General features: G+C 53.1%; 7 protein-coding genes across 7 annotated transcripts; 2 read left to right on the forward strand and 5 right to left on the reverse strand.

Annotated features, from left to right (window-relative positions):
• Positions 1–457: 457 nt before the first annotated feature.
• CONPUDRAFT_137218 (uncharacterized protein) lies at positions 458–2,251 on the forward strand. The gene is made up of 4 exons (XM_007770368.1): positions 458–703; positions 763–960; positions 1,015–1,359; positions 1,418–2,251. Exons 1-4 carry the CDS (start codon positions 602–604, stop codon positions 1,982–1,984), a joined length of 1,212 nt encoding a protein of 403 aa, XP_007768558.1. The 5' UTR covers positions 458–601; the 3' UTR covers positions 1,985–2,251.
• A 525-nt stretch (positions 2,252–2,776) lies between these two features.
• CONPUDRAFT_137219 (uncharacterized protein) lies at positions 2,777–4,348 on the forward strand. The gene is made up of 5 exons (XM_007770369.1): positions 2,777–3,028; positions 3,077–3,357; positions 3,407–3,485; positions 3,539–3,894; positions 3,946–4,348. Exons 1-5 carry the CDS (start codon positions 2,959–2,961, stop codon positions 4,195–4,197), a joined length of 1,038 nt encoding a protein of 345 aa, XP_007768559.1. The 5' UTR covers positions 2,777–2,958; the 3' UTR covers positions 4,198–4,348.
• Positions 4,347–6,601, reverse strand: CONPUDRAFT_165362 (uncharacterized protein; the record flags this gene model as incomplete). The annotated part of the gene is made up of 8 exons (XM_007770370.1): positions 4,347–5,083; positions 5,137–5,292; positions 5,352–5,541; positions 5,590–5,640; positions 5,697–6,207; positions 6,255–6,402; positions 6,460–6,506; positions 6,564–6,601. 8 exons carry the CDS (start codon positions 6,599–6,601, stop codon positions 4,434–4,436), a joined length of 1,791 nt encoding a protein of 596 aa, XP_007768560.1. The 3' UTR covers positions 4,347–4,433.
• Positions 6,602–7,953: 1,352 nt separating this feature from the next.
• Positions 7,954–12,114, reverse strand: CONPUDRAFT_55898 (glycoside hydrolase family 35 protein; the record flags this gene model as incomplete). The annotated part of the gene is made up of 20 exons (XM_007770041.1): positions 7,954–8,104; positions 8,158–8,211; positions 8,271–8,561; positions 8,615–8,720; positions 8,774–8,801; positions 8,851–8,953; positions 9,011–9,065; positions 9,131–9,216; positions 9,282–10,172; positions 10,234–10,474; positions 10,523–10,563; positions 10,615–10,720; positions 10,778–10,820; positions 10,870–10,904; positions 10,955–11,037; positions 11,086–11,105; positions 11,156–11,292; positions 11,412–11,588; positions 11,645–11,862; positions 11,918–12,114. 20 exons carry the CDS (start codon positions 12,112–12,114, stop codon positions 7,954–7,956), a joined length of 3,063 nt encoding a protein of 1,020 aa, XP_007768231.1.
• A 672-nt stretch (positions 12,115–12,786) lies between these two features.
• On the reverse strand, positions 12,787–15,844 carry CONPUDRAFT_82187 (uncharacterized protein). The gene is made up of 24 exons (XM_007770371.1): positions 15,497–15,844; positions 15,417–15,441; positions 15,314–15,367; positions 15,243–15,256; positions 15,127–15,186; positions 15,019–15,063; positions 14,957–14,966; positions 14,877–14,894; positions 14,795–14,820; positions 14,715–14,740; positions 14,625–14,659; positions 14,546–14,570; positions 14,464–14,475; positions 14,391–14,406; positions 14,280–14,319; positions 14,119–14,225; positions 14,002–14,061; positions 13,914–13,941; positions 13,797–13,854; positions 13,719–13,743; positions 13,508–13,646; positions 13,423–13,449; positions 13,320–13,361; positions 12,787–13,257 (listed from the first exon to the last, which is right to left on the reverse strand). Exons 1-24 carry the CDS (start codon positions 15,571–15,573, stop codon positions 13,234–13,236), a joined length of 993 nt encoding a protein of 330 aa, XP_007768561.1. The 5' UTR covers positions 15,574–15,844; the 3' UTR covers positions 12,787–13,233.
• A 3,801-nt stretch (positions 15,845–19,645) lies between these two features.
• Positions 19,646–21,607, reverse strand: CONPUDRAFT_104353 (Nop-domain-containing protein). The gene is made up of 5 exons (XM_007770372.1): positions 21,345–21,607; positions 20,448–21,289; positions 20,278–20,395; positions 19,822–20,225; positions 19,646–19,769 (listed from the first exon to the last, which is right to left on the reverse strand). Exons 1-5 carry the CDS (start codon positions 21,547–21,549, stop codon positions 19,719–19,721), a joined length of 1,620 nt encoding a protein of 539 aa, XP_007768562.1. The 5' UTR covers positions 21,550–21,607; the 3' UTR covers positions 19,646–19,718.
• A 125-nt stretch (positions 21,608–21,732) lies between these two features.
• Positions 21,733–23,830, reverse strand: CONPUDRAFT_165364 (uncharacterized protein). Its single transcript, XM_007770373.1, has 4 exons — positions 23,441–23,830; positions 22,944–23,383; positions 22,621–22,891; positions 21,733–22,554 (listed from the first exon to the last, which is right to left on the reverse strand). The coding sequence occupies exons 1-4, from the start codon at positions 23,579–23,581 to the stop codon at positions 21,781–21,783; spliced, it is 1,626 nt and encodes a 541-aa protein (XP_007768563.1). The 5' UTR covers positions 23,582–23,830; the 3' UTR covers positions 21,733–21,780.
• Positions 23,831–25,415: the final 1,585 nt, after the last annotated feature.

A 25,415-nucleotide genomic window follows, 5' to 3' on the forward strand; every position in this document is an offset into this window, starting at 1 on the left:
TGCCCTGCCGAAGATTTTCCCATCTGCCAAGTGACCCCCAAATCGCCGCTTTTTGGCGGGTGGGAAAATCTAAAACGGGCAAGTGTTGCCAGTCGGTCAGACGAATGACCTTGGAACAAGTTCCAAAAAAGGCAACTCCGGCGCCGCGTCATCCCGTCTGACCGACTGGTTTGGAGTCTGGGTTTTGACACCCTTTATACGGACATTTTCGGAGGGGTCGGCACCATGCCTCAGTACTGATATTCGGGGGTCCTTTTGTTCTTTGCAAATACGCGACGCAAAATACGTTTTTGGGGGTCTTGTTGCTATTGTCCTCTCTTTCGAGCAAGCAGGAACAATCGCCTGGACACCGACGCGCCCACAACTTGGCAACTGCAGAGCATTTCATAAGCATCTCGCAGGGAATCAGTCACCTTGCCACATGGCGATCTCACATTCTAGAAACCATCTCCGACGCCCGCTCCCCTTCGTGACGCCGCCGGTACCTGTGGCGGGCTTGGACCAGCCCTAGCGCGCACCCGCACCCTTGGACCTGCTGTGTCCACCATCCCTCATCTTTTCTCTTCACCACCACGATTGTCTGTACACCCCCGAAGCGAGAATGCGTTCTTCAACCATGAAGGACGCTAGCAAGAAGCTGCGAGATGGCAGGCTCAGGCCTGTCTCTGATGACGCGTTTGCGTGTTGGCGGGACTCAGTCCCGGTGAGTACTCCATCTGAGACGCGTGCCACTGGTCTTTTCTCAACCAATCTGCATTCTAGATCATAGATATAGAGTCCAACACTCTGGACTCGGGTTCGGATGTCGACGAGGACGACCTCGAGTCATCGTCGTCCACCACAACCCCCACTGCAGTAGTTAATGACTTGGAGACGCTGACAAATGGCTTCGTTTCTCTGTCCATTAACGGGAAGAACGTATCTTCCTCAATGAACAAGGCCATTGATTCTGCGCTCTTGGTACGTGCATCAGTCGTGTGCCACACAGTGATCGAGAATTGACCATAGATACAGGCTACGCCACTCACCGACGCGTCATCCGCCCCTACGGCTACGACTACACCTACAAATCACTCTCGCGTCAAAGTTCCCATTGTTGTCGGGAAGCCTAGCTGCTCAAAAGTCCGGCTTGCTTCTCCTAGACCCAAGACCAACCCTGACGAAGACGAAGGGAACGAGGAATCGTCTGCTCATTTTAGAAGTCCCACTGCACCACCTTGCCCCTCTCATTCCCATGCGCCCCAGTCGACACTCAAAACTCCCCCGCGACGTCGTGCTCCGACCCCACCTCCCGCGCCACGAAAACGCAAACTTTCTCGAGATGACGATGAAGATACACGTGGAGCCGACGAAGACGAGGTACGTTGTCGTGTAGAGCTGCCTCGGGCGTCATTGACGTACTTTCCTATGTTTTCAGGTTACCCCTCGGGTGAAGCGGATCCGATTTATTCTGCCGACACCATCAGAAGCTCAGACTGAGCCCCTGACCATCAAGCTTCCGCCCGCAAGAAAGCTGTCAACGCCTTCTAGTCCCACGGCTGGAGCTGCGCTCGACTCGACTCCGGGGCCGAAACTCAGGCCTATACTGAAGCCTGCGCTCAAGGTGGCGCCGAAGAAACACACCTCCCTTAAGGAGGACATCCGAACATCGGGTAAGAAGCTGAGAACGGTCAAGCTTGTCGTCCAGAAGCACAAGGACGCTGCCAAAAGCAACGTCTCGCGCCATAACGCGAAGAGAACTCCCCTCTCACCTCCGGATAGTCCCTTGCTGGACGTCGACAGCGCGTTGGACGACCTAATCGATCGACTACAGCAGCCCCAGCTGGTGGCTGCCGATCAGCGCAACAAAGCCATGCAGATTAAGCAGGCGTTCGCGGACTACGGGATGCGTCTTCGCAAGCAGGAACAGAGGAAGGAGCTCAGGCGGGACATTCGTCAGCACCAGCGGTTGCTTGTTGCTCTTTTGGCATACGATCGAGCCTAGACGCTGTCAAGCACCTTGACGCAATCCTCGCTCTCAGCATCGCTATACACTGTTGTTCATGTCACCGAACTCAAACCTTACGATCGTCCGGTTCATGCTGCTCCTTTAGCGAGCATCCGACTCCCCATTGGCCCAATTGACACTGTCTTGCATCGTCAGACCCCTCAATGGAACATTCTTCTCGCCATTTTGCATACCCTACTGTGTACTTGTACCCGCTTCTGGCCTTGTTCTCCTGCTCATCTGTCTATAGTGTACCCGTTTCCGTACCGTACACCTGCTTACTACTTCGTAACTTACTCAGCATGGTTTGTAATGTTAATGAGCCCTGGGGAGGGGAGGTTCCGCATGTATGATTATCCCAGGCCACAAGAAAAGGCACCCGTTGGTCGCATATCGACCAACGATTGGACGTCGGACGCTAATGCAATAACTCGTATCTTCAAAATTATGGTAGGCTTTTGTTGACATTTGTTTGACGTTTTGATATGGGGTTTTCCTTTTTGAGCTTGGCCTGCGATGCTTATCCCGAACAAATCCCGAACGTGGTAGAACGACACTTTGTTGGTGATACGTACAATTATCTATGGTGCGTTTTTGTCCTCAGCTAAGCCCTCGGGAAAATTGTGATATGCTGTAGCGGTGTGAGCTCGAGCCATTAATATTGCTAACGTCGATAGAAAGTGCCGGAGCGTAGCGCGGCGTGTCTTGTCCCTAATAATAAAAATCGTCCAATGATGGTCCACCCACTGCCTATATCTTTCGCACTTAGCTCGTTCCTGCGGTCGCACCATGGGGAAGAGAGCTTCGGCTGTGTAGGGCTGTGTGCGTTCGGCAGCTTAGCGCTTAGCGATGGGTTTATCAGGAAGAGATGATGCCTTCGTGCAAGGCTTTTGCTTTCCATTCTTCCCAGACGACCCCCTCATCTCAAACTGCGTCGGCTGCTTCAGCCCAGACGAGACAGATTATTCGCTATGGCTAGCGCGGAGCTTGTGTTCGAGCGTTCGTTCTACATCGGCGTTGTGATGACCTCCATCGTCTACGGTGCGTCCTGCCTTACACGATGAACAACAGCTCAATTGGACCCAACAGGCACACAAGCGAACATGTTCCTCCGGTCACTGTATTACATTGTCCAGGATCCGCGGCGGACGCGAGAACAAATTATCTACGTCGCATATGGAGGGCTGGTGCTGCTCGCGGTGACGATAGTTATTGTGACAAAATCATTTGAATGGCAACAGATGTTGGTAGAGAACCCGAATTACCCAGGTGGCCCAGCAGCGTACCTGGCGGCTCATGCGGCTTCCTGGGCCGCTACGCTGAACGGAGCGGCGGTCGTGTTCACTGACGTACTCGTCAATCTCTTTCTGGTAAGTTCAATGAGGTATTCATATGTCAAGCTACTGAAGGATTGCTTAGCTCTATCGTTGCTTTATCATATGGAACTCGGTCGTCTTGATCTCTCTCTTGCCCGCCTTGGTCTTTCTTGCGGCGACAGGTTCGTGGCTGTCCGTGCCATCGCTTGTGAATGGCTTACACAACTCGATACAGGCCTTGGCATCGCTTCATTCATCGAATCTGCCCTCGCCGCGAACATCTACACCGGGGTGCCCGCGGAGATCGGTGTACACTACATCGCGCTCACCGTCTCCTTCAACGTCCTCGTCACGCTTCTCATCGCCTTGCGCCTCCTCCTCCTAATGGACATCCGTATGCGCGACGCATTTGCGAGCGTGCCCACATACCGGGGTGGAGCTGCCGCAGGGCAGCAACCATACACGGGAATCGCCACCATGCTCATCGAGAGCGCGTCGCCGGCGGCCGCAGCCGGAATCGCGTTCATCGTATTGTATGCCAGGAGATCCGGATTCGAGTATACGCTCAGCCAGCTGTGGGCTGCCTTCATGGTGCGTCGGCATCCTTGATGATCATGCTCGAGCTAAACGGTGTATACATAGGCACTCACTCCCCAGCTGATCATCCTGCGAGTTACAATGGGTCGCGCTTGGACGCACAAAGGGGAGCTGTGTTTCACAGAGCCCATTCAGTTTGCGCGTAGGACAGAGCGCGGCACTGCATGGTCGGCTGCCAGTGGAGATGAGTCATGGGGGACGGATGCTAGTCGCAGCAGGAAAGACGAAGAAGGTATACCGGCTGGGATAGATACGGTTGCGCCAGTAGAGCTCAACCTGCGTCCATCACGATCGTAGTCTTGGGGGACAGTGAGCTTTCAGACTTGAAACTTTCATCGACGATACCATTGAGAGGTCGTAATTGATATTGCCACAGTTTACAAGGTATGAATCGTAATTGGAGTTGTACAGTGAACATTGTGTGAAGTACAAGTTGACGTAAGTAGGGACTAGTTAACACATATTGATGCACATAAGCAGAAAGAGTCCAGGCGATAATGGACGTGTATGAGGGAACGAGAGCTCGCTGCGACCTATACATACATCTCCCTAACATGAGGTTGATTTCGAAGAGCTTGAATGATGTCCTCGTCTCGACTCGACGTGACCAAGAATTTTACATTTGAAGATAATTTCGGGACCTCCTTGGCCAAGATGGTCAGAATGGCTTGCCTTTGCTTGCTACCAATCACGCTGCATTGGTCTAGGCGATCCAACACAATGAGGATAGGCCCCACGTTGACGCATGATGCGGGACTTGGAGGTGGGAAGCACGGTACCACGAACTCCTGAAACTGCTCCAGGATAGACGAGGTCCGCCTTACGCAGCGTCGGCGCTTGATAATACGGTAGAGCGTAGCTCGCAGCCCGTCGTCGAGGTCAGCGAGATCGCGGGCAATGGTCGTGAACATGTATTTGGTTTCTACTGTGTTTCCGAAGAAGAACGATGACCCGAGACGCTCGAAGTAGTCAAAGAAATGGGCCACTGTGTGGGATAGGGTGGCCTCGGGAGGGGAGCCGAGTCCTGTCAGCAAGAGTACGCTCTCCTCCGAGCCATTGGACGAGTTTACCCATTGGCATATTTTCTGCAATACCATGGCATCGCAGGAAGAAAAGTCGACATGTGACCTGTCGTAACGTGCGTCACTGGCGTACGGCATATCGTTCAGGTCAATGTTCATGGCTACCGCAACATCAGTCTCATGTCATAGGCATCTTAGTAGCCTGAGGACTAACCGACGTCCTCGACCCGACCCAGAGTGCGTACCACCGTCTTAGCGGTAGCGAACTCAACCCGAGTCTTTAGCCTTTCCCCGAGTCCCCTGAAGCTCTGCTCATATCCTGCAATGGCTCGGTCTATGTTTGAGGCCAGATAACGCCACTGGCGCTCGCCTTAGATCGTAGTTAGACTGAGAGGGAGTGATTAGTTCCGATCAGGCATGGTGGCTCACCGAAGCTCTGCCTAAAATACTCTAGGATGAAGTGGCTACACTCCAATGTCTGGGTCGCCAGATCCTTAACAACGGCTTCGACGGAGGCAACATTGAAGAATGGACGATCGAGAATAAGATTGTACACGTCGGCTATCGTGTCGATTAGGCTGACCATTCTCGAATCGCGATCCATTTGGGCTAAAATGACCTGCAATGGAATCAGTCAACACAATACAGACGCGAGTAGTATGCGTACCCCGACCGCGCCCTTCAGAGTGTAAAACGCGAGCTTCGTGGATATGTGAATCTAAATAGAATCAATCAGCCTCAAAAATATCATTGACGAACCGAGAAATGACGTACTTGAGCAAAAGGTTCCACTAGCCGGGAGAGCGCCTCAACCTTGATGAGAAGTGACTTCAATGCGGCCAGAATATTAGATTGGGTAACCTGCGAAAACTCCTTGGCGACTTGTTTTAAGTTGCTGACCGCTATGTCAACGGCTAGGTGAGCCCCAAGATGGGGTACGTCGGTTTCATACGCATTTGAAGTCAGGTCGGATGCGGCGAATACTTCTTTCTTAGAATGCAAAGATAATATCGATGAGGTTCTGGCAAGCTTTCCAGACATGGGTGTCGTAACGGAGAGCGTAAACTCAACGTCAGCCCCCACTTGCCGGTAGAAAGAGGCACCTGCAAGCGGTCGGCGAATGATCGCCTGCCATGTCCGAGTCCCATGTTCTTCGCATGGTGAGTCGTCGCACTTGAGGGTGTGGTCAACAAGCGAGCGCAACGTGCACTTCCAACCTCCGTAGTAGTGCCCGTTGCTGGACCAAAACTGTAGATCAAGGCCGGCATCTTCATATACGTCGGAACTGAATCACATAAGCGGCAAGACGAAGGCCAATAACATGAAACTCACAAGTATTGGGGGTCACTCCAAACATAATCCCCGATTCGAAGCTGTTCAGTTAACTTCCTTATACTTCGCCCAACTTGAATTCTCAGTTCGAAGTCGTGAGAGAGATGAAAGAAGTGCGAGACTTCAGGCAGATGGTGGGCAACGACGTCTGAGAAGATAACATGCGGTGAGTCGATGTGTTGTTTTCGAGACAACGGAGGCCTACTCGATATCTTCACAGAACGCTGGAAGGAGCCGGAGGATGATCCATAGCTGAAAGTTCGGTTAATGCTTCAAGCTGAATGAGCAGGCTATCACCATTGCACTTACCTATAGTGATGGCAGAGGTCGGGAAAGCGACAAGTCATGGCGGGGAAGGCGGTGGACGTACTTTGGACATCCCAGATCCCAGTTTTATTGCCGTAAAGGACACATGGCAGCTGTGTACATTTGCGCTTATTACATCACGGCAAAGATCAATTTCACGTACTTTATGGTCGTCTAGCGAACATGCGGAAGACTCGAGGACACCGGGAAGTCTGATGCACCGGATTTTAGCGCTAAGAGCCGCCTGTCTGAACATCCTCATGCCCTCGCGCACGAGAAGGGGGGAGCCCATAGATGTGGACTTATCATTAAAGTACCATCCACCTAGTGCATAGGGCATCCTTTCTTAGATGCTGGGGTTACCTCTTTGGTATGTTTATAGACCGAGGAGCCCGTGAACACAGCCCGTTAAATTGGGAGGAGAGTCAAGCCCCAAGATCGCGTAGGCTTCTCTGATGAGGAAATGTAATAGGCCAGACAAATAAGCCCAAACGCTCAGAGGTTATAACGTGAGGGTCATGAAGAACAGAAGCCGTGAAGGGTAGACGCCGGAACGTTCAGCTTTCACAGCGCCTTGAAGATGGGTAACTCCGTGCGGAGCGCTGAGCTGCGTCCTATGAGTCGATAACGATCAGCGATGGTTTCCTGAGGCGGCTCCTAACGTCCTTCAGGGTGCTGTAGCTCCTACACACGCTTGCCATGCACCGATCAAGCCAAAGAACGGCATGCATCGCTTGAACCATCAACTGTGTCCCCAGGATCGTGCTCGCACTGACACTTGACTCGGAGCTCCTTTTTGGTCAAGAGAACCAGCAATGGGAGAGCACAAGGAGATCGTCGGAGACAATGACTTGGGCACAAGCAACGCCGGTAAACATCCTTGTGCGACGCACCAATACCTGTGGTGCTGTACAATTGTGACCTGAGCTTCCTTACATTTGCTGAGAAAGACGTAAGACAGACTGCGGATGATCGCAAGTTTCTCATTGTTGCATGATCCGCAAAGAATACGCTCCAGGGAGATGGCTCACCACGAGTGTGTGCTGAACATGCGTAAACCTGGAGACGTCACGATGAAAGTCAACGAAAGGCTATTGGGAAATTCGCGCATCGGGTCAACTGTGTGACACAACGTGACGTTACTTCAATCTTCAGCAGTATCACGCTTGACACGTGTCTGGCTGTGCACATGTCACACTCGTTCAGCCATTTCGTTCTCATAGGTGGGGGTGGAGATTGAAACCGGTTTCAGCATTGCCTTCGAATGAAGAAGGGGCGGGAAATTACTTTTTGAGATGCAACGCAGTATATTTCGGAAGTACAAGATTTATACAAGGATTTGCAAATGTTCAACAAATGTCACAGCAAGGAAAAAATGTCAAGAGCAGTCCCTTTATGCGCTCGTCTCTCTGCCTGTGGCAGACCAGGCAGGGTTGTTGAGCGCGATGTTACCGACACCACCCTCATATACGCCTTGAATAGTGAGGTTGAGCGTCGGCGTGACGGCGGAAGACTCCATGGCCCAGAGGGCGACGGCAACAGTGCTGAAGAAGTATCGTCAACTGGTGCAAAAAAACGATCGAGCCTATGCACTCACTTGGTGCCGCTGTAGTTGAGAATGCCTTGGTGCACGGGGAACTGGTATTGAGGTCTAAAACCGCAGCCGTGAGTCTTCTAATCAAACGTCAAAGTAGACATTCCACAACGCACCCAAGGTTGGCCACCCGCTGACCCATCATCCATCCATTGACGAACAGCCTTGCGCGGTATGCCTGACCAAGCTCATTCTCGAAATTGAAAGAGATGGGCACGTCGTATCCGGCAGGAATGTTCAGGTCGAAAGTCATGACGAAGAAGCCCACGCCAGCAGTGCTGTTGGGAAGACCTTGCGAGAGGTCGCGCGACTCCCAAGAGGACGTGTCGAAGCCTGGCAGGTGCCAGCCGGCGCGCTCACCATAGAGGCCGCCCTCGTTGAGCAGGCCGCGTACTTTGTCGGGATAGCTGTAATTCCGCTTAAGTCGGGACACCAGTGAGAGGAGACGAGTTTCGCGTACTTGGTGTAACCTCCGATCTTGCCCTGGACGTACCAGTCACCGAATTCACCAGTGTTAAGGACGAAGCCACGGATACCGCGAGGCGATTTTTCTTCGTTGCCGGTGGCTACATCTGCTATCAGCACCATGGACCTTGGGAATAACAGCAATTCCACATACATCCAGATTCGTCCAGGCCCATGTTGTCCTGATATCGGCGTCAGAATTTACGTGCCCACCGCGCGATAATTTCGTACCTGAACAACAGTGACGACATTGTCGTCTCCAATGTTGAGGGAGCCTTCAGGGAAGTTGAACTTCTGGTCCGTCTCGACAATGGAGTTTTGGTTATTCGTGGAACTATGATAGCATCGTTAAAATTATCCAAGAAAAAATTACAGGTAGATCATCACTCACTTGCCGTAAGAGGTGCTCAAGAATACATCGTTAATCCAGACGCTGGCAGCGAACGCTGAGAAAAAAGGCAATTTGTTGTAAGTAATGATTAGAACGCAAAGGCTATTTGGAGATGCTCACCTTCTCCGCCGTTGATGGACAGGTTCATCGACTGCGTGTCCTGCGAGGCATTGAAGTGGCCGCGCCAGAGATTGATGTTCTCGCAGCTAAACATAGTCAATCACCATCAGCATCCTCTTGATCCCCAGGAACGCAGAAAAAATAAACTTACTATCCGTAGTCACACCCGTACAGGATACGGCCATCGCCATAGTAAGGTGGGAAGGGAATGACCGTCGTCGTGTGGTTCGCGAGCGTCCAACTGGCATCGGAGAAGTTGCTCTGGATCTCGGGCAAACTGTCTGCGTATTTCCAGCCCGACAATTGCGGAACACTGATGCCCGAGGCGCTCGAGGAGAGCGACAGCTGGCCGACGAAGCCACCGACGTGTGTCAGACTGCTCGTCGCCGAAGAGTCCACAGAGAGCTGAGCACCGTTCCAAGTGATGGTGTTGACAGAGGGCGGCGTGATGACAGTCAGGCTGACAGTGTCATTCAGGTCACCGAACAATGCGAGCGTCGAGCCGTCGATAGTAGCGTTGCGGACAAGGTAGGGGCCGCCGACAAGGACGGACGTGTTCGTTCCGAATTGCCAGTAGGCACCGAAAGCATCGGAGCTGTCGCTAGAGGGGACATCGGGCGACCAGAAGTCTCCTGCTGTGACAGTGTCCGCGAATAACACGAGCTGCTCGGTGGAGTCGTAAACAGTGATGAGACCCTGGACGCCTGGAAGGAAGTTGACGACAGTCGCGTTGCTCCCCGAAGCAGACGTAGTAGTAACGTCGCTCGAGTTCGCTTGCATGTATGGCGTGCCGGTGAAAAAGACAGCGGTCTCATGCTCTTGATCAGAGTCACCGTAGAGGAGAACGACATCCCTGTCTCCGATGCGACCAGCATACATGATCTGAGCAGTGGACCACAGGATCTTGGACGAGGTACCGAAGGTATAGTCCGTGAAGATGATCTTGGACTGGCGACCGGATAGAGTGATGTTGGAGGCTACCTGAGGAACCTCGAGAGCACCGGTAGAGGTGGTGACATTGAGCTTGAAAGCCGTCGTATCGCTAGGTAGGCAGCAATCATGAGAAAGGTTCAATAGAAAGTGAGTCATGGATCAGAGCTCACGTTGAGGTGGAATCGTTCTGCCTAGCAATGTAGAACGAAGCCGAACTATCGGGGTTACGGAGGTAAGTCACGTAGGCATCCGGGTTGGAGACAGTGACAGCACCGGCGGTGCTATTGCCAACCCAGTCCGTCTTGTAAAAATCGGGAGAGCTGCGCAAGAACAAGCCCTGACGCTTGAGCTCAGGATACTTGTACGACAACACTCGGTTTTCTGCGACGGCACTACCGTAGTCATAGGACGCTGGATAGACGATCAGTAATGATTCTCTTCCACAATAAACGTACTTACTGTAGACTCCGGGGAAAGGAAGGCCTCCCCATGATGTTCCGCTACGCATTTCTTAGCCCTGCCTTAGTCGTTTCAATAAATTAAATATTTACCCGTAAAGCATATAATAGCTGATCATCTTGGCATTTGCCGCCCAAACGTCCAAGTAGAAAACGTTTTCGAAATCAGCACCGGTCAGGACACGGCAGTTATCGTAACCTAGTAAGGCGTTTCTTTCAGTGAGGCAATAAATAAAACAGAAGTTTTCTAACATACCAGGAGAAGAGGGACCCCATGCATCGAAAGCACCACCTTGGAACTGCAAAACGTTGAGGCGGAGTCACCATTTTATCAAACCTAAAACAAACCTCAGGGAAGTAATAGGGTTGCCACGGGTTGAGATCTGGCGAATTCTTAAGTCTCTTTGTAAGGCACTTTCAGCTCAGGAAATACCTTCGTGATAGGTATGATATTCAATTACAGGGTTCCATTTCTCAGGGTTTGAGCAGTCAAAGAACTGAGGATAATTGTCCAAGCTAGAAAAATATTAGCTTCATACGATGTCAGCTATGATCCTTTCATACCCATAAATCTCGACGGCACCCTGAGAGCAAACGTTAGAAGCAAGAAATTTTCGGCTGAACATAAACTCACGGTTCCGGTGGCAAAATTGTATCCCATTCCCGCGTCATTCCCCGTCAGAGGAACAACGATACCGGTCGAGTTGAAAAAGGCCTCAAGTTGCACGAAGTATTCAGCACGAGGGTCAGGGCTTTGAGAATATTCATTATCTAGGGATTTATGAGTATGATATGATGGGATTTTCAAGAACGCACTCACCAACTTGAACAGCTGTTGAGCAGTTTCGTAGTAAGAGAGCATCCGTTTATTGTAAGGGAAGGAATCGTACCAATGACCGGTCCACCTTCGTTGATCTGGTACCCGACGGTGTTGTTGACTATACCATGCATATAGTCCTGCCACGAATCGTACCAGTCCGTCTCGTTGGTGCGGAGTGTACCATTGACCGTCGAGGTGAGCCAATGTGCGATACCACCTGCCGTTGTTTCGGCATTGATGTAGGGACCTTCAGGTGTAGTTGTTAGTCATACTCGTCTTATTCATTCAACACATTTGACGTACCAGGACGCAAGATGACGAAGATGCCTACTTCCTTCGCTATGTCATACAGGGGCTGGATGGCACGCCAGTCATCGAAGTCAAGGACACCAGGAGCCGGGTTCAGCAGGGCCATGTGCGTGTAAACGCTGATGGTGTTGAACCCTGCCGCCTTGAACTTATGGAGTATGTCACGCCAGAGGTCGGGAACAGGCAGACGGAAGGTGTGAAACTCTCCAGAGCTAGTGAGTGGATCTAGGTTAGCTTCGGACGCGCCAATGGAAACAGCATACATACTTGATGAACACCCTCTGTCCCTTGAGCCACAAGCTATATCCGTCCCACTGCACGTCGGTCGTCCTTCCACTGTCGAACAAGGTCGTGTTCGACGATGCGTCTTCCGCGCGGACATCAACGCTCGAGGTTAACGCACCCTCGGAGGGTGCAAACGTCCACGAGAACGGCCTGACAGGCGAAGCCAGGACACATAGCATAGAGAACAGGGCGAGTAACATCCATGATGGCTTGCGCGGACGAGTGGTCGCGTCTGGCTTGTCACCGAAGGGCGGCATGGTGCTATTGGGATGTCTGGAGGGCGCGTCGGACTTCTCGTGGAAGGAAGGCAAGCCGTCGAGGGGACCCATGGTCGTTTGAGGCTTGTTTATACCCATCCTGCTCGTCTAGGCCTCGACCGACTACTTGTGCGTTGGTATCGAAGTTGAGGTCCTATGACTGCGATGTTTCACGCGTTCACGCGTCCTTGGAGTACCCGTGACTTGGCCAATATGCAGAGGACCGCTCTCGGTGAGTTGGCTCAGACAGGATTGGATGAGAATCGAGGAGATGCAGAATAGAAGAACGAAGAATGACGAGGTGCCTGGGCAAGCGCGGCAAATTCTCTAGGCGGCCACCTGCTACACAATGGAGTACCGCAGGACAGCGTGCCAGAAGGTGCCAAAGCGTGCTCCAGCCTCCAGGCTGGTCAGACCGTGCTCGACGTCATTCACAGCTTCCCACGCATGTCGCGTGTCGGGCTTGACCGAGACGAGGCCGCTACCGTGACATCGCGCCGCCCAATGACGGAGCCAAATTGGGCGATCATGCCTGAAGATCGCGGCTTGGACTCAGCTCACAGTCGGAAGCCAGAAGTGCCAATGAGTTCAGAGGATCAATGAAAGTCTAATACATTGCCGTTCAAGAATTACTATACAAATGATGGTGGTGGTGCAACAAGCAAAGAATCTGGTTCAGCCCATAGACAGCTTGAAACGAAGGAGCAGCCCGACGAGCATAAGGAAAACAGAGAAAAGAAACATCGAAGAAGCGAATCAGTTTAGCCGAGTAAAGAGCGGATGATTCGATGTGAAGGAAGCGGGTTGAGCGTGAGGTCTGCTGCCACTGCCAGCAGACTGAGGAATACAGATGCGACTAGATAAGTTACTTAGGTAACAGACAACAAAGGGGAGCAGATGGGCTGGAACCGGAGAAAGACAGCGAACTTGTACAATAGGGAGTTGAAAGCAATGACTTGAATGGCGGAGTCCAGGGACGATGTTTGCGCGAATCTGTGCTGAGTTGGGTCCTCAAGTAAGTGGATAATATCCACGACGGAATTACCAAGCATCGCCGTAGTGATGCTGCGAACGCCGGTTCCCGTCAGCTTCAGCTCAAAATGTGCAGAGCCACAACCGCCACTTACTACAACATCGGTCTTAACGCCAACTTCGATCTGCATGGCCGACTTTGGGTTGTTTCTTCGAAATCAGTGACTCTGTCCGAACTATATGGCTAGTAACCTTCACCTTTGTGGGGGAACCAGTGTCAGAATACTGTTCAAAGAGTCTACTGGTAAGCTGACGTCATCATAGTTTAAGCCAGCGGACGTACCTTCGATGCAGTCGTCTCATATTCGGGGAGCTGCATCGGAAGCCCAAGCGTATTCTCCTGGCCCACCATGCGAAATGACGTCGTCTTGCCACCCTGCCTGTCAGTGCCGCGGCCGCGGATGATCTGGCGTGTGTTCATCCTGTTCCGCCACACGGACCCACGAAGACGGAATCAGCCTCCGTGCCACGTATGCCTTTTGAGTAATACTCACGTTGCTAGGAAAGATATGCCATACACTGGAGGCTGCCGTTAGCATATGCGCGTGATCACACTCGGACCCGATACTCACACTTGCTCAGCACGAAATAGAATCCGATGAAGATGAAGTTTTGGGGCATCAAATTGTACTGCGATCACGCTCAAACGTCAGAAACAACCCCAATCCACAAGGATGAAACACACTCACGAGCACCAGAGTGGTAAGACTGCAAGCGCTGAAATAATCAAGGAGATTAGCCATAATAATAGACCGAAGTCTAACGCCCTTCCCACACCTTGTAAGGATGCCAGTGTTGACGGCATACAGAGTTAGCCTGTTGATAAGACTGTCCGCACTTCATTCCATCAATATTAGTAGGTTGCTTCATTGACTTGAGTGGAATAGAACACACGTAGAGCGCGTATGTGCCCTGCGCATACTCTGCAGATAGTAGCAAAGCGCCGCCGCGATGCACACATCGTTGGCGACTGCGAGCCCCAGATCAACGCTCCCCACGACCTGAGGTGGACTACCATCAGAATGGGTGATCGGAAACAGTGGACTATCATTTACCCTAATATCGGTGAGCTTTTCCAAGGACGGGATATTGAATCTGGAAGAGTGTAGCAGTAGTAAGCAAGATGTATGCGACGCCGTGGCGCCGAAAAGGAAACAGGCAAGTACGCTTCAACGGTAAAAGCTATAGTAACCGGGCCGTCAGAACCGCAAACAAGAAATTCAGCGGCGGATGACTTACTGACGGCAAGGCCTATAATAAGCGGTCGAGGAGAGGATCCATTGGTTGGTGAAATCTATGTCCGAGGAGCGGACAAACCCACCCATTTGTGCCAGCGTCAGGAAGAGCTGTTGTCCAACACATTAGGCCCGTGATCTCCGCTTGAACGTAGGAACACGCACCAAAAAGATCGTAAGGGGCCAATTGCGGTAGCTGACTAGATTCGGGGTGAGGATAATGCCGCTCGTGTGCGTTGTGTTGTGGATACTTACAGCGCCAGACTCTGACACAAAACGCTCTGGGACCGCCCGTATCAGCCGGTGATCTCCTTGAACACAATGGAAGCACCTACACTTTCACAACAGTGCCGACCAATGCCTGGCGAGCTGTCGTTAGCCTCCTGGATGCCCTGAAAGTCTGGACCCTGTACTTACACCGACGGCGAGCTGAATCTTGAAAAGGAAATTGACAATAAAGATCAGGCTTCTTTGAAGCGTTGCATGGGAAGACTTACGACCAAGCTCCTGTAACCATGGAGTGAGGATAATGCAAGGTTTGGCATAGATGTCCACATACCATGCAGGCTTACCCAGGAGCAGTGGAACTGGATTCAAGTAGTTGCTGTCAACGTCAAGAAAGTGCATCAACAACTCAATCGACTGCTGTGAGAGAACGTCAACGTACCTTACGCTGTAATAGTACACTGTATGCCCTACTAAGGCTTGATGGCCAGCCTCCAACAACCTAATAGAGTGCTGGTTAGAACCCATCCATCACGCGATCGCAAAAACTTGACGTACCATAGAGCAAGTACCTGCAGTTAATGATACGCTTAGTGGGCTGCGCAGACAGCGAGAATGTTGAAACGCACGAGAAGCTTATATGCGAGCTTGTCTCCAGGGTATTTCCCGTAGTATGTCCACACCTGTGACACTGTCAGCCAGAACTCAAAATGACCCACTTAAAGCAGCTACCTGTGTTGTGAAGATACCGAAGCCTCTGAGAGCGAAACCTAGGTGAGTCAACATCTCGACGTCGATGACAGGTCACGTACACGGCAGACGCAGCGAAGCCGACGAACAGGGCGCCTAACGTATTGTCAAACTTGATGCCCACAAGAATGTCCGTCATGATTGTCGCGTCGAGGAACGAGAGCGATGGGGCAGTAAAGAGCGGAAAAGTTACGACTCGCGAACTAATAAAGGATGCTTGCTGAGGGCTTGGACGGAAGGACGGTGTACACCGAAGGCCGAAGGACCTGCACAGCGTTCGGTGTGGGGAGGCGTCGCGGACTCGAGATAAGCAGCCAAGAACGTCGACAGTGTGCCCCCGACGCGGATTTTGGGAACACGACCTACTGCAGTGCGACAGAAGTGTAGGGGGGTCGGGCTGAAGCAACAGTCGTGGTCCCAGAAAACTTGAAGTAGGTCCGGAGCACCCCACCTGGTCGCGTATATATTAAGCCCCTGGGCGCCAGTAGCCATCTGTGGTTGTTATCACGATCCGGAATTGAGGAGCCAGGGACGCGACTCGCCCACTTGCCTCCGCACCGTAAGCGAGCCACGCGTGTATGACAGTTTCCTAATCTGTTAGCGGAGCATATGAAGCGCTCCGGCTCCCGATTGGGGTTCGCAGGCTGGGTACCGAAATACGTGGTCCCTATCATGGATCGGTCGCCGGCTGATAGAGTCTGTAACCAGCTGTAACCTGGCAATGGCCTTGTAAGCGCGCCTCCTCAAGATTTCGGGGCATCAGAACATTGTCCACCTGGAAATTCGAGAGCAGCCAGACAAGTTACCCTTGGCCGAGGCCATCCCGAGTCCGTAGATCTTTGTGCGACGTCAGACCGGTTACCGGCCCTGCCGGACCCCAATGCCCTCCCCAAGCGACAGAGAAGCTTTTCTACATAGTTGTCGCCTGCTGTCGTTTTCTGACGTTCTCTGACAGCTTCAGGTCGGGCCTTCACAAGAAGCGAGATGGTGTTTATGTTAAGGCGCTACTGAAAATAGGAAAACAACAAGCCCCGATCGAGAATGATTAGAGTTTGCCGACACAGTACGATGGAGCCAACGCCGGGCTCATCATCACGCTTCCATGCTTGTGGGGTCGAAAATGAAGATAATGGATCAAACATCGGAACTGCTAGAATCGGGGCAAACGCCGACTTACCTAGTGCTCCATACGTTGGCGGATTGAACCCTCGCGGTAGCCAAAAGCATTTTACAGCAGCCCCATGAACATGTCAACATCATTCAAAGATGCTGCGGACTACTGATCGAGCAATCAACTTGGGCATCTCGGAAAGTTTCGAGAAGTGACATTACCTTTCAACTCGTTCTCCTTCAGGATGACATGTTTGACGTATGCTCGTTGAATTTGAGCTGCCCACCGCGTGATTTTCTTCAGCCCAGCTTTGTGAGATTCAGAAAGTGCAACCAGAAAGTCTAATTTGACCATATAAGAAGGAACAGCACTGCAACGAAGTGGACACCTATTGTATGCCTCTATATTCAGCCCACCGTCACAATCGGTGAGAAACCGATGTAGATTGGAGTGGAACGTGCTCACTCAGTCAAGTCACTTCATTCGTAGAGGCGTAGTGTGGCTCCATCGGAACCATGTCTTCTATTGTCAATCTATTGTTCCTGCACCATGAAGTAGACATGTATGCGCCGCCAACTGGATGCAGTTCAAATTTGCCCTCCTGACCTTGTCCTGACCTTCGAGTCTTCACAAACTTCAGATTCGTTGGGCGTTCCGAGTCGGGATGTTCACTCGCTGTCACTTATACCGTACCTCGCCATTTTTCTCGGGGCATGTCCTGGCTCGTATGGCAGAGGACCCCTGAATGCCCCTATGGAAGTCCAGGGTTGGGACCCGGGGTTTGAGGGCGCGTCAGCGCCCGACCTCCGGGGTAGGACCCAGGGTTTGGTCCAAGTTTTGGGCCAGATGTCGAGGGTAAAACCCGGGGCGGGCAGGCCTCGTAGGCCGATGTCAGGGGTAGAACCCGGGGCTGGGGTCGGTATAATCCATACGAGGACCCTAAAGTTTCCATATTCAGGGAAGGATCGGACAAATACTCAAGACCTTTTCCTTGTTATCAGGGTAGATTTAAGGGTTTGAGATGAAGTCTTCCTAATCTGAGTAGAATTGAACCATTTATCAACATTTAGGGTTATATCCCACGATCCAGTGCCTTAAATGATACCTAACCCGCGCAACTGTTATAGATTTTCAATATATTTTCTCAGCACCAGGCAGAAGATGGTTTAGAAAATAGCAGTAAAACAGATTTCTCAGATTGTCTATAGCCATACAAACACAAGAATATTCCTAATCATTGACCTATAGCGACCATAGGCATAGCAATTGCCCGCGAAGTTGGGTAAAAGCAGGGGGTACCAGTGAACTCGAGGTAGCTAGTCATATACAGCAACGGGGCAACATCGAGTAAGCCACTGTGGTGCAACGGTATAATTGTTCCATCGTGTAATTATTTTCGCGAGGTCTCGGGTTCGAACCCATATTTTGTCAGATTTCGAAAACATTAAATTAGTAGTATATGTCGTGTCAGTAAAGTAATACTCGCCTCTGCTTGCGCTCCTAGGGCGAAAAATGCGATTTTGGCCTTCACAGATCCCAAATTTGGGCTTCTGATGTCCAGGGTAGAACCCGGGGTTTGGATTGGCCTTAGGCCTATGTCCAGGGTAGGATACCCGGGGTCTGGGGGGCACCCAGACGAAGAAAAACCCGGGGCTGGGTTGGGCTGGGGTCGTGGGTCAACCTCGGACTTCAATAGGGGCATTCGGGGGTCCTGATGGTTATGGCAGTCGCCCGTCCCATTGAAATCCCTGTTTATTCGATCCGCATAAACAAAGATCCCTTGGACATTTGACATTGTTTCCAGGCCCAAGGGCGCGGCACGGCAGGAGCACATGCGCAAGCAAGAAATCAGTGATGGACTTTAGAATCAAAGAGCCCCCGAGGCAAAGCTCGCGAATATTTGTACCCACACATCCTCACGTGATAAGTAGGACTACGTACTAGCTAGAAGACTAGTTGGACGCGATCCTTCCACCTTCCCCTGCAGGTTCGGACACCATCTTCGCCAAATCCATTCGGACTTTCAGTCCTTCAACTCCAGAATCAGCTTCGGGCTGCGCCGAGGAGTCGAGATATCCCTGAGATATGCATGCGTCCCCCGCACCGCCTCTGCTCTAATCTATGCGATCCTCATACTACTAACCACTGGTTTTGACCAGGTCATCAAAGAGCCGCGCTGCTCACCAATAACCTACTCTCCGGACAGCTCGCAAACCCAAAAATCTCTACGAAGCCACATGGAGATCTGCAGAGTTTTTACCTCGGTGATTGCGTCACACTAAAGCCAACATCAGTGTCAATGATCCGCACACGCCAGCCTATGAGAGCCTAAGCAGGCCTAAGCTATACTGCCAGAGATTGCCAGCACACAGTATGTGTAAGGCACTGCATAGCAAGCGCCCTGACCTGCCCTGACGTCCGCATATCCTCGACCGACTGCCTTCGACCTACATAACCCGACCTAGCCGACAACCCTTGTATCTGAGTTTCGCGCTTCGTAGACATTGTCAGATTTACCACGTAACCACGCTGACGAGGTTGCGGGGCCCTGTCGCGTCGCCGCGGTTGGGGAGAAAGAAACGATCAGCAAGGATCCGCAACTGAGATGTCGAAAACGTGCTTGACAGCTTACACATCCTAATACCCGAGGCGGGGTAAGTTTTAGTCGGTGACATGCGATTTCAATTTCCAAGTGCGTTGTCGTTGTCCCAGGCTGTCCCCAGGGCGTGGAGAATCCGCGATTAATAAATTTCTCGTCTGCTATTACAGACTGGTCGAACAGCTCTATAGGTGTTCCATGGCCATGTCAGTTCGGAAATGGGATGACATGAAAGGAGTTTAGGGATGATTGCTGTCTTGTCCCTTCTCGACTACACCAGACTGCACCTCGACCACGGGCTACTGCGCCCATTGCTGAATCTCGGCTATGGTGCTGCCCGCCCGAAAACGATAAGTTTGATTCGATGATCCCAGTTCGAGGAGAACGGTGATTGGTCCTGAGGTCTGGCTCCACCAGTCACAAGCAAGTGTTTTGCTATTCGTTACCTTCCACTAATCTCATCATGGAAGCATGTTGAACATGTTAAAGTTTACAGATGTTCGGGAAGCAAATAAGCATGAGAAGCAGTAAGACAGGAGCATACATAAAAAACATAGACACGTAGACGATCGCCTCATGACTTGTCCTTTTGCTTCTTCTCCTTCTTTTTCTTCTCCTTTTTCGACTGATAGAGCATCAGCACCACAACAAATAAAAGCAACGTCAAGACTACTCACCTCGCCATCACCCGCGTCCTCAGCCTCCTTTGCGACCTTCTTCGCCTCCTTCTTCGCCGCCTTCTTCAGCGCCTTCTTCTCCTCCTTCGACAGCTTCACCTTCTTCACCGGCTCGCTCTCGGTCTCCTCGTCCTCATCCACCTCCATCTCGTCCGCCTTCCGCTTCTTATCCTTTTTCTCCTTCTTATCCTTCTTGCCCTTCTTCTTCGGGGGCTCAGCCTCGATCAGCGGCAACGCGGGCTCGGCATCCTCGTCCTCCTCATCGTCATCCTCGAGGTCGAGGCTGTCCAGGACCTTGCGGATCGCATCTGCGTTCTTTGATGGTGGCGCACCGGTCTCGAAGAAGGTGAGGCGCTCCTCGACCTGCTCGCGGAGGGCGACACCGAACTTGGGGGTAGGGTTGTCTGTGGTGATAATTAGAAAAAATAAAAGTATTATGAGTTGCACATTTCTTACCAGTGTAGCAGTCGATACGCGAGGCAATGGAGCACTTGTTGGCGAGGAATCGTGATATCCGGCCCTTGTGCTTGGGTCCGGCACGGCCGATGAATGACGAGTGGTAAAGCAGGCCATACTGGAATAATATGATAAGTATAAAAAGCAGTACATAATTCTCGAAAACATACCTTTGGCGTATTACCCTTCGTCTTCAGCGCGCGGAACAGCGCCTTCTCCGCCCCGAGAATCTGCACCGTGCTCGCGGGATACTTGCTCAAGTTCGTCAAGCTCCCCGCATGGCTAATAAGCCGCGCGCCGATGCGCTCCCCGAGCAGCGCCGTCAAGCTCGGCGCCACCTGGTTCATCTTCTCGCTCAGATACGCGACGAGCGAGCGGCGGTAGTCCGCGATGCTGATCACGCGCTGCGCGAACGCCGAGATGTTCAGCATGTCCACGTCCGAGAGCGCGCTGCCCATCGACCCGCGCGCGGCGTCGAGCACGTTCTGCGCGGCGGTCGCGTCGTCCTCGAGGATGCGCGCGAGGTCGGGGAGCCGAGCCTCGTCGAGCGTGTCCTTGTCCCCGACGAAGAGCGCGACGCGCGCGTACGCGTAGTTGTCCGCGACGAGCTTCGCGAGCTCGGGGAAGTGGTAGCCGTACCACTCGCGCACGCGCATCGCGAACAGGTTCACGTCCTTGTCGAGCTGGTCGAGCAGCGCCGAGGCCTGGATGATCATGTTGTCGACGCGGTTCACGTTGAACTTCAGCTTCGCGCGGGAGTAGCTGTGCCCGAGCCCGAGCTGCGCCTTGGAGAGGTCGTTCGCCTCGAGGCCGGTGAGCAGCTTGGCGGCGTGCTGGCGGATACCGCGGATGATGGTTTGCGAGATCTCAGAGGTGTCGCAGCCGATGTTCAGGGTGTCCTTGATGTTAGAGGCAAGGCCAGAGTCGAAGACAGCGAGGCTGATCTTTGAAGCCTTCTGGGATTTGGACAGGTTGAGCTCGAGGATGGATCGCAGGTGCTCGGTGATCAAACCTGCAAGCATCGAGCTCAGCGATACTCCTGTATGAGATCACTAGGATAGACGCACCTTCCGACACATCATTGATGTTCTCCAAAGCGTCTGCTGCGCTCTTGAAAGGCGAAAAGCTGACAAGAGTGACCATTTTGGCGAACTTGGAGAGGTCGTCGATGCTGTCCTGCATCGCCTGCGTGTTCGTCCCGATATCTTCATGGAGCTTGACCTTGAATATAGCGTACCCCGACGCCGACTCGAAGAGTGCGTGCGTTACCATCTTGGTAACTTTTGAGAACCTTTCAAACTAAAGGTTAGTGTACAACGGTCCTGTTGCCGGCGCCTCCCTGTCTGTCCCCGGCACGAGCAGCTGGCCAGAAATTTTGTGACCGGAAATTGCCGATGTCAGCACCGTTTTGGCACAAGTCAAGATAGGGGCTTTCACTCTCACACCCGTGATCTGCAAAGTCTCTGTGGTTCGAACAAGACAAGTCGTATGCTACAATGGCTGCTAGGTATACATCGGGCTAGATATTTCTACAAAGTCACATATGTGAACCATGCTGATGATGCTATTCCTTCGTGCTCTCCGGTTCAGTTCATCCTCGACGAAGCACACTCTACCCCGAATCGGATCCGCATCGACAAGACTCCATCTCTTGTTCTCAGCCTCGAGGCCGCCAAAGAACCGCACAGAAGAAGCTACAGTGTTCGCTGTGCATCTGACTGCGCCAGTATCCTCATCGTGAACGACGGCCAGGGCACCAACCTCGAACTTGGGATGCCACGGAGTTCCTTCGTCGCTGTACAGGATGCGTGTCGAGCCGTTCACAGATGGAGGGACGACCAGACTGCTAGAGGTAAAGTCGCTCATGCCCTCGATCTCTATCAGCTGTATGCTGATCGGCGCTGTAGACGCAGCCGAGGGAATAAGAAGACGAGCAGCAACTAGCGTCGGCGGCGAGTCGGGAAGCCGAGATTCGTTCTCGCGAGAAGCCAGCACGAAGACGCTGGACATCCCAGTCTCAAGATCTACGGCAGAGTCACGCAAGAGCCGCAGGTTCCGCAACGTGCCGTCGACTACACCGAACGATGCGGACGGAGGAGTCCTCTCGGCGCCGATGAGAGCAGCCAAGGGCGTCGCATCGATCCGCGTCTTCTCTGATCGGCCCTCGGACGCGGTCGTTTCGGTGTACGTCCGTACGACGAGGAGATGCGAACTCGTAAGACTGTAGCTCTGCGAGAAGCACTCTGGGGGCACGCATGCGTCGACCTGAGGATGATCCTGCCCAAGGCGGTGTCGGGTTAGTAGTAGCAAACCACGGGGCATGAACGCATGCCGAGCTCGTACCTCAATGTTGTCCAGCTGAGGTGGCACGACAACGCCTTCGGGAGACCTCCGCACTTCTTGCGAGGTGTCGATGTCGAGGATGACGTAACGGTACCGGCTGCTCGACCATGTGATGAGCAAAGCTGAAGGACTAATGATCGCTTCGACGACTGATGGCGGGTCCCATTCAGTGGTGACGAAGCGCGAGGGCCCTTGTCGACGGTATATCTCTTTGAAGTACGGTCGATGCAGACTGGCGTTGCAGCCGCCCTGCATCTGCAGCACCACCACGCTATAGCAGCATAAGTCGCAAGGCACACAGCTAAAAGAGAAGGACATCTCACGAAAGGCTAGTGGTTCTCTCGATGAACACGATGAACGCGTGGTGTTTCCCATCATATCCTGTGACCTCCGCGCAGGTGAACGCGCCCACGCTCCCGTTCTCTGGTTGATATATGACAGATGGCGGAAACCGATCTCCTTCTGCGGCGGGCGATGCGTCCAGGTCACGACAAAGAATTTGTTTCGGCGAGCGGGTGAGCAGCCATCGTCCGCCGAGCAAGAGTGGCGATCTGTCGCCGGACACTTGGATGGCGCGTGTTGAGCTAAGTTTGGGTGCGACGATCATGTTTCGGTGCACGGCGCTGCTCTGGCGCAGAATGCGTTCGAGGGTGTCTCTGCTGTGGTCTGCGGAGGGGAGAGGGGGTCGAGGGAAGCGGCTGGAGCTGTAGATTCTCTTCCATGATCTGTTGTCGTAGGTTGAGGCGTCCAAGTATGGAGAGACCTAGACAATGAAGCAAACTAAGTAAAGTTAGCATGGAGCGGGAGGCATGCTACGCACCTGGCGTAAGGTGAGCACATCGTCGATGTCCAGAAAGGCAATGACTTTGTGCAGGAGCTCGATGGGGAGGGCGTCGAGGGTCATGGGAGGGAATGAAGAGCGAACTAGTGAGTGAGACATGGAGTGAAACAGCGTGCGCATATATAGACCAGAAGCCGGGATAGAATGAACAGCGGAGGCAGCGGTGTTATCTTAGGTCAGCGATCTCACCAATGGAGAGGACAAGAGTCGTGGGGTTCTCGAAGTCGTGGCTCGGGCTTCTTTGAATTGGTGGTCCAACATACATCGAGAACACCCGAGTTGCGAGCTGTGTCATTGCCTCTGATGCTGTTGCTCATCACGATGGGTGTGATCCTGTTGAAACACCCCGGGCCGTGTTCGGAAGGTGTATTGACATCGGCGATGACATCGCTGAACCATGTTAGCGAAGACGAGACCGGAAGAAGGAAACGTGCTCGGTGTTGAAGCACCGAGATATGCATATGGACAAAGCAACGTTGGCTAGGATACATGGGATCCATCCTGCCAAAGTGGGAGAGATTTAGCGCGCAAGGCACGGGCAGTTCAGTTCAGAAAATAAAAAGGATTTGTAAAAAGCGTTCAGCTCTGATGAGACGCATCAAACGTTGAGCAGGACACTCTCAGGCTCTCCGAAACTCAGCACTGCACTTCATGGGTGCGATGGAGATAGACGGCCAAGACACGTGCACCAACGCTGTAAGGCACGTTGAGGTGAACAAGCGCCGGCTGCCTGGCTCGACATACATACGTCACAACGCAATTTGCTTCCGTCTTAGTTGTTGGATCATCATCTCAACAATGCGCTACCAATTCTCGGAGAACGAAGTCCATTTCAAAGTATCAACCTAGCGACGACAAGTAGAACGAAGCATAGTACATGTACACAGTCAAGAAACCCGAAACAGCGACAAGCGTCCAATAAGCAGGTATACGGTAAGTCAACTCAAACCGACTCTGGAAAACGCTCAGTGAAGCATGTGCGCGCGCGAACGGCGCACACGGTCGGCAAAGGTCGCGACGCGCACCTCGCCAGCAGCTGCGGCGGGCTGCGCAGAGGAGCCTGAGCCGCCCGAAGTGCTGTTGCCACCAGCCTCGCCCGTCGCACCCATCGTGCTGTTACTGCCGGCCGCGCCAGCAGCACCAGACGTGCTGTTGCTGCCCGCCATGCCACCCGCCATCTGTCCGCTGTTCTTGCTGCCCTTGTCCTTGCCCGACTTCGAGTCGCCGCCGGCCATCTGGCCGCCAGCGCCAGCGCCCATCATCCCGCCACTCATCTTCTTGCCACTATCACCGCCCATCTGGCCCTGTCCAGCACCAGCACCGGCCGAAGAGGTGCTGTTGCCAGCCATCTGACCACTGGCACCGGTCGAAGAAGTGCTGTTGCCAGCCATCTGACCAGCACCAGCGCCCATCTGTCCAGCGGCGCCCATCTTGTCCTTGCCCTTATCCTTGCCCTTGCTGCCCTTGTCTTTGCCGGAGCCGGAACCACTGGTCGACGTCGAGTTGGAGCCCGCACCAGCGGAGCACCCAGCGCTGCTAGAGTTGGACGAAGACATGCCCATGCTCGCGCCCGCAGCCATGCACGCCTGGCACGACGACTCCATGCCGCCCGCCATGCCACCAGCCATCATGCCCGACGAAGACGACGTCGCGTTGGAGCCCGCGCCCATCTGACCGGAAGCCATGCCCGAGCCCATGCCCGAGGAAGAGGAGTTGCCAGCGGCCATGGAGCACGCGCCCATCATGCACGCGGAGCAGGACGACGACGCGGCGGGGGACATGCCCGTCATAGACGCGCCCGCGCTCATCATGCCGCCCATGCACGCCATGCACGACGCGGGGTCCGCGCTGGACGCGCACGCGGAGCAGGCGGACATCGTCGCGTTGGAGCACTGCGTGCCGGACGAGGCGCCGCCGGCCATGGAGGAGTTGGACGAGCCGCCCATCATGCCGG

This window comes from Coniophora puteana (genome assembly GCF_000271625.1).
Source record: "Coniophora puteana RWD-64-598 SS2 unplaced genomic scaffold CONPUscaffold_6, whole genome shotgun sequence".
NCBI lineage: Eukaryota > Fungi > Basidiomycota > Agaricomycetes > Boletales > Coniophoraceae > Coniophora > Coniophora puteana.

Bases quoted from the DNA above. Each gene is read 5' to 3' on its own strand.
- CONPUDRAFT_137218 (XM_007770368.1), top strand. From the start codon at position 602: ATGCGTTCTTCAACCATGAAGGACGCTAGCAAGAAGCTGCGAGATGGC. The intron at 704-762 runs GTGAGTACTCCA...TCTGCATTCTAG, and splicing joins GTTGGCGGGACTCAGTCCCG to ATCATAGATATAGAGTCCAA. The intron at 1,360-1,417 runs GTACGTTGTCGT...CTATGTTTTCAG, and splicing joins GTGGAGCCGACGAAGACGAG to GTTACCCCTCGGGTGAAGCG.
- CONPUDRAFT_137219 (XM_007770369.1), top strand. From the start codon at position 2,959: ATGGCTAGCGCGGAGCTTGTGTTCGAGCGTTCGTTCTACATCGGCGTT. The intron at 3,358-3,406 runs GTAAGTTCAATG...AGGATTGCTTAG, and splicing joins TACTCGTCAATCTCTTTCTG to CTCTATCGTTGCTTTATCAT. The intron at 3,486-3,538 runs GTTCGTGGCTGT...AACTCGATACAG, and splicing joins GGTCTTTCTTGCGGCGACAG to GCCTTGGCATCGCTTCATTC.
- CONPUDRAFT_82187 (XM_007770371.1), bottom strand. From the start codon at position 15,573: ATGACGGACATTCTTGTGGGCATCAAGTTTGACAATACGTTAGGCGCC. The intron at 15,064-15,126 runs GTACGTTGACGT...TGACGTTGACAG, and splicing joins GTGTACTATTACAGCGTAAG to CAACTACTTGAATCCAGTTC. The intron at 13,362-13,422 runs GTGAAGGTTACT...AACAACCCAAAG, and splicing joins ACACTGGTTCCCCCACAAAG to TCGGCCATGCAGATCGAAGT.
- CONPUDRAFT_104353 (XM_007770372.1), bottom strand. From the start codon at position 21,549: ATGGTAACGCACGCACTCTTCGAGTCGGCGTCGGGGTACGCTATATTC. The intron at 21,290-21,344 runs GTGCGTCTATCC...CGATGCTTGCAG, and splicing joins CATCAATGATGTGTCGGAAG to GTTTGATCACCGAGCACCTG. The intron at 20,226-20,277 runs GTAAGAAATGTG...TTATCACCACAG, and splicing joins GCGTATCGACTGCTACACTG to ACAACCCTACCCCCAAGTTC.
- CONPUDRAFT_165364 (XM_007770373.1), bottom strand. From the start codon at position 23,581: ATGCGCACGCTGTTTCACTCCATGTCTCACTCACTAGTTCGCTCTTCA. The intron at 22,892-22,943 runs GTGAGATGTCCT...ATGCTGCTATAG, and splicing joins GAGAGAACCACTAGCCTTTC to CGTGGTGGTGCTGCAGATGC. The intron at 22,555-22,620 runs GTACGAGCTCGG...CGCCTTGGGCAG, and splicing joins CTCAGCTGGACAACATTGAG to GATCATCCTCAGGTCGACGC.